This window comes from Engraulis encrasicolus, chromosome 9 (genome assembly GCF_034702125.1).
Source record: "Engraulis encrasicolus isolate BLACKSEA-1 chromosome 9, IST_EnEncr_1.0, whole genome shotgun sequence".
In the NCBI taxonomy this organism is placed as follows: Eukaryota; Metazoa; Chordata; class Actinopteri; order Clupeiformes; family Engraulidae; genus Engraulis; species Engraulis encrasicolus.
In genome coordinates, this window is record NC_085865.1 from 39289985 (window position 1) to 39296032 (window position 6048).

A 6048-nucleotide genomic window follows, 5' to 3' on the forward strand; every position below is an offset into this window, starting at 1 on the left:
GCACGCACGCGCGCGCACACGCACACACACACACACACACACACACACACACACACACACACACACACACACACACACACACACACACACACACACACCTATGAGCTGCTGAGTGGGTGTTGATTAATGTGAAGCTTCACATTCATGACAGAAACTCAAAGAATAAACAGCACAGTCTTTAATTACCTCTGAGACTGTGCTGGAAATGGGGGAATGACATATGAGAGAGAGAGAGAGAGAGAGAGAGAGAGAGAGAGAGAGAGAGAGAGAGAGAGAGAGAGAGAGAGAGAGAGGGAGAGAGGGAGATGGGGTGGGAATGGCTGAATGACAGTGGAGGAAGGAAGGAGCAAGGTAGAATAAAAGACAGGCTGATATTGGAGTGTGAGAGAGGGGGAGAGAGATGGATAGAGAGAGACAGAGAGAGAGAGGGGGGAGGGCGAGGGAATAGGCAAATAAAAAAAGAGAGAAACAGAATGAGAGGGGCTGATATTGACAAAATATAGAGGCAATAATGAAAAGGAGAGACAAATGGGGGAGAGTGCAGTTGTTTGGTTGTTTAGTGTGTGTGTGTGTGTGTGTGTGTGTGTGTGTGTGTGTGTGTGTGTGTGTGTGTGTGTGTGTGTGTGTGTGTGTGTGTGTGTGTGTGTCCTGGGGCAACACTATGGGCTCTAAGGGGTAGATCGGCCTTAAAGGGATGGTTCGGAGTAGAATCACCCTAATGCCATTTGAACCGTGACACCCATCCACCTTTACACCCGAAGTGTTTTCTGCCGCAGACTTACATCAACAGAGTTGCCGTGTTATTCGATGTTTATTCCGGATAGCTTGACTCAAGCGCATATGGATCCCGGGCACCGTCTCCAAACTTTCCCCACAAAAATAACATGTCATGACGCCAAACTTCTACAGTATAACAAATGTGGTTTGTACTCACAAAAAGATGAATTTGAAACTTTGTACATAGTCCAGGAGTTTATTAGTAACAACACACGAGACGATTAGCTTTTCTTGCTGCTAAACATCCGTCGACGTCACTTCCTCCAGCTGGGACTGTCCACAGCATGGCATAATATTGCTGGAAGCGATTGCCGACACATAGCCAGATAGGACTGGACCATTATTTGCTGCCATTAAAATCAAGAATGGAAGAATACACTGCCAGCATGGAACGTGATGATGACTTTGAAGGAAATCCATATTTATTTGAACCCGAATATACGGACGAGGAACTGGCTGAGATGGATAAACGTAGGGCAGCTGAAGAGGAGGAGGCGGCTGCGGCTGCGGCGCCGGCCAATGCACCAATAAGATGCGAAGGGGACTGGTGGTGTGGCTGTGGGCGATGCCAGCCCATGGCCACGGAGGACGAGTGTCTGTGTTGTTGTGAATCAGACGTGTTTCGCAATGTCCTACACAACACCGAGGCACGTTGTGTGACAGCGACTGAGGAATTTCCCACCGCTCATTACACCAGGTGTCGTGAGGACATTTTTCCACGTTCCAAAGATAAATTGGAAAAAAAGACCCGTGCCTGAGGGCCCTAATGGACAACTGTCTGCCAAGTAAGTAGCCTGCCTCTTATTTTCACAAATGTATCAGGTCCCGAGGCGTCAGAAGTATTTATTTATTTTTCAACTTTTACAACATTAGCACTTGACATGACATTGCCATTATACAATTTAGGCTACTCAATTGAACCAAATGAGCTAGATACACTGTTGCATAATGTAGGCTATTCTATTTGAACCTAATGAACTATAGACTGTTAGTGAAAAAAATATCAAAACATAATTAGGACCCACCACAAATTTGATCCAACCAGAGCAGTCAGCTGATTGCAAGCACACTGGTCATCTGAAATAACTTACCTGTGTTTGAAGGATCAGTGTTACTTTTTGACATTTACTTTTGGCACCTCGGGCCAAATATTATTATGTCATCAATTACTATAATTACTGCCAGTCACTAACACCTGATTGCTTTTGTTTCCACCTCCAGACAGTGTAGATTGGTGTCTTATCGGATTGTGTTGGAGTGGGGCCTAGAAGGCTTGCGTCTGGGGCGCAAGGAGAGGAGAGTTTTGCCTAGTTGTGTGGTGACCGCCATTAGAGAGAAGTACCCCTCCCCTACCGGCGAGTATAGAGGTTTTGAAGAGGCTGAGGAAATGTCCAGAATTTTCTGATTTGGTCGAAAGATAATGTAAATGTAAAAAGTTGTAAATAAAAGTTTCTGATGTATAACTACTTGTTTATTGGCATAGTTACTTACAGAACTGTATACAGAAAACTGAAAATATGAAATCTAAACTATGCATTGTAAAAACAAACTTCAAACAGGCTTCAAAGTGGCTTCTACACTAAATATGGCTTCTACACTATGCTTTGTCAAACAAAAACAAAAATCACTTTAAGGTGGCTTGAACCGAGATGTTGATTTTCTGATGAGCTCTGATTTGTCAGGCCGGGGGACAGGAGCAATGTTCTTCAGAAGTTTCTTCCTGCGAGGGGCTGGACGGGGGCCAATCTTCGATGCTGCTTTCATCCCTCATTCTCAAGGTGTCTTCCATCATGTTTTTCCGGAATGGCTGTTCGCCTCTCTCATACACAGGCCTGGCAGTCCACTGACGGCTGGCCTTTGAGTAGGCACAAGCAAATCGTGGTTGTCCTGAGAAACGGTACAATAAAAGTGTATTACACAACAGTGAACAGCAGGGCTTGACGCTAACTTTTTTGTTCACTGGCCACTGTGGCTAGTGGCTTTCCCCAGTCACTAGCCATTTAGTCTTTATGCTAGCCATAGTCATGTTGTCAGTTTGTTTTCCTTTAGAATATTATTTTATTTACATTTTAAATAAAAACAATTGATACAACTATTGTGATTTGTCATTTCAAAAAATAAGTCAGCAGCCAAAGTGGCTAGTGAGACTGAAATTGTTACTAGACACAGCCAAGTTTTCTGAAGAACATTGGGATTTCCTCAAAATATTCACTTTTTCTGAGATGCCAAAATTTGAGTTTTTTTGGGCTGGTAGACCAACATGTTCAAAAATTAAATTATGAATTGTGGGAATAGTTTTATATGTGGCTCATGCATCTATAATGAATGAAGGTTTAACAGTCTTGATGGAATTGTGAAAATAAAACAACTTTTATTTGTTTTTTTGTAGGCAGCACCTGCACATAAATGTAATCATGGTGAAGTATGTGATCACAGTAGTGTCTTTGGATTTGTTCTAGGCTATCAGGTTTAATGACAACATTAGAATGGTAGAGATGTTTGATGAACTGGGTCTTTACCTTCTTTTGTTTTGGCCTGTTCCTTGCCAATGTTGGCATTGTGATCCATGACTGCGAGTTGGGTTCTGGCCAGCATTGCGTCATAGGAGAAGTGCAGCCTCTTCTGGGTATACTTCAGCATAGATGAGTGAAAGACCTCCAGGGGCCCTGTGTTGGCACAATGAAACCCCACACACCATATTAGTCAAGAACCAGTTATAACATACTCTCCTATTTCATTTACAAGAGCCTGTAATCTGTGACGTTACAATTGACTTGGCATAGGAAATTGCAGCTTTTCACTTTAAAAAGCAAAAGGTAATAGCATGGAGGCTTACCGGTGTGCTTGAATAAGGCCATCTGCTTCAAGTCACGTAGTAGATTTTTGTCCAGGACAATACTTTTCAATGACTTGTATGCTGGGGAATCCACCTTCATCCACCTTTTCCTGCGCTGTTCATCGTCTGTCAAAGGGGCATGATGACAGGTGTGTTGTTCCCCATCTTCCTCCCACCGGTGTATGCCAACAATGTGATGGAGCAGTGATTTCCAGCGGCGTACACATTCCTTTGGGGGACAGACCAGGTCATTTCCATTTACTATTTACCCTTTTTTTGTGTAAAGTGTTTAGTGCTACAGCACCACTGCCCACTGATGACAGAAATAAGTACTTACCTCACCATCTCCGTGACTTGAGCTACAAGACCAGTATAAATGATTGCTTATGGACTTCAGCCAGGTCTGTAAATCTTGGTTTTCCTTCTTATTTGCCGCATTGACAAGCTTCTTCTTCACACCTAAAATAATAAATAAGTTGTTACAATCACCATTTTAACAACTGTTCACATCTTAGCCATCTTCCACCACTTCTGACAGGAATAACACTTACTCTTGTTCACGTGCCACACATCAAACTCGTGCCGAATGTCGCAGTAGGTCTCCCTCATAGTTTTTCGGATTGACGGAGATCGGTCTGTAGTGACAACACCCACATTCACGCCCTGGGTCTGGAGATGGTCGAGGCCTCTTTGGAATCCTGTCAACTCCATGGCAACTGAGCTGGAAGCTTCTGTAACCTATTCATTGACAGTGTATGTATGGTTGCATACATTACATTATACATATTCTTAGCACTATTGGCTTTTATTACAGCGCTCACAGGTTTTGAGCAGGTCTCTATCAGCATGGCACATATTATGACCTGAATACCATTGAACATTTGACAGGTAATGTGAAGATGACTGTGTACAGGCCTTGCACTTGCAATGTGTGCGATTTGGATTGTCTCTGCAAAGAAGAGAGGGCTAATATTGTTATATTAAAATGCGCCATGATGATAGACTACTGCCCGAAATGTCTGAATGCTGTAATTAAAGCCAACAGTGCTAAGAACATGCATTAGTATAAGGGTATGAATACTTGCATTGTACATGTAAATATATGTAGCAAAGGTGGAAAAAGTGATGAAAGTCTTGGCCCTTCTTACAAAACAAAAACCTGGCTTTGAACAAGGGGTATGAATACTTACTCAAGCCACTGTATGTAGCATTACCAACAACACATTACAAATAAATGTATTTGGCAAATGTTATATAATTGACAATTTACCTGAACTAATTCGAAGTGGACGATCTCCTGTGTGGCATCGTTCATGAACGAGTATGTTGAATTCTTTGCACTGAAACCTTTAACACAAATGTATTGACATGAACACCAGTGATTAGAAATGAATAACATTTTTTAAAACTTTCTAATATTATAGACACATTTGTCTCTATGCTTACCAGGGCTGTCACACCGTGCATCTCCTGCTAAGGCCACTTGTTCTGTAGTGTCAGTATTGTCTTTCAGGCGTTCAATGATGCGGCCCTGTTGATTTTTGTATGCATTGTTTATCACAGGAACGAGGTATTTCGATTGCAAATTGTAGTACTGAGTTTTGGCAGGAAGTTGAATGTTTAGAAGAGAAGACCACTCTTTTATGTCAGTGTAGGTGGCTCCAGTGAATAATATGGCTGCAGAGGTGAGTATGTTGTTTCGGGCCATCTTCCGCTGATCTGGGCAGGATTGCCATGATCCCTTGTGCCCTTGCAAACATGTCCAGCGTATTTTCAGCTGGCTTCCATTTTTGGTTAGCTTCTTCTCTTCCATAGGCATCCCACATTGGCAGCAAGTCTGGAACATTTGCATTATGCACGATTCGTCCACAATCCATTTTCTTTCAGACCATGCATTATTGCAGCCATAGCTGGATGTGGAGGCCGAGTCTGAGTCTGACGGGCTGGATGGGTTGTGGTCACTGGGGAGCTTGAAGCTGTCGTCCTGGGGGTCATCAGTAGGGTCGTCCAATTGCCATTCTCCAAAGCTAGTGCTCATGTCTCTCAGCAAATCCTCTTCTTCCTATTAGATGACAGGGAAGAAGACAATTGAGTGTTGACATTATTTTTTTCATTTAAACACTGCCAAGGAAGTACACATTTAGGAAGGAGAAAAGTAAAAACAAAAATGCACTGACTTCTGGGATTACTACAGGAGCACCAGGTAGAGGAGTGCAAGATGCTGATGTTGCATCCATGACCTTGAGATAAAAAAAGTGTATGAATTATATTATCTTATACCATGAAAAGCTAGTGCAGTATATCAAATACATAGCTATAATTACCTGAGAAAGTTTCCATGTTGGAGGACGGGCCATGTATACCCCTGACAAAGAACGGTGACAATTGGGTCGGACAACAGATGACTCTGGACTCATCAAGGAAAAATTTAGACA

General features: G+C 42.7%; 1 protein-coding gene across 1 annotated transcript; it reads right to left on the minus strand.

The window, feature by feature from the left end:
- Window positions 1-2455: 2455 nt before the first annotated feature.
- Window positions 2456-5651, minus strand: LOC134455281 (uncharacterized). Its single transcript, XM_063206303.1, has 6 exons — window positions 5516-5651; window positions 4165-4248; window positions 3951-4072; window positions 3614-3842; window positions 3297-3443; window positions 2456-2664 (listed from the first exon to the last, which is right to left on the minus strand). The coding sequence occupies exons 1-6, from the start codon at window positions 5649-5651 to the stop codon at window positions 2456-2458; spliced, it is 927 nt and encodes a 308-aa protein (XP_063062373.1).
- Window positions 5652-6048: the final 397 nt, after the last annotated feature.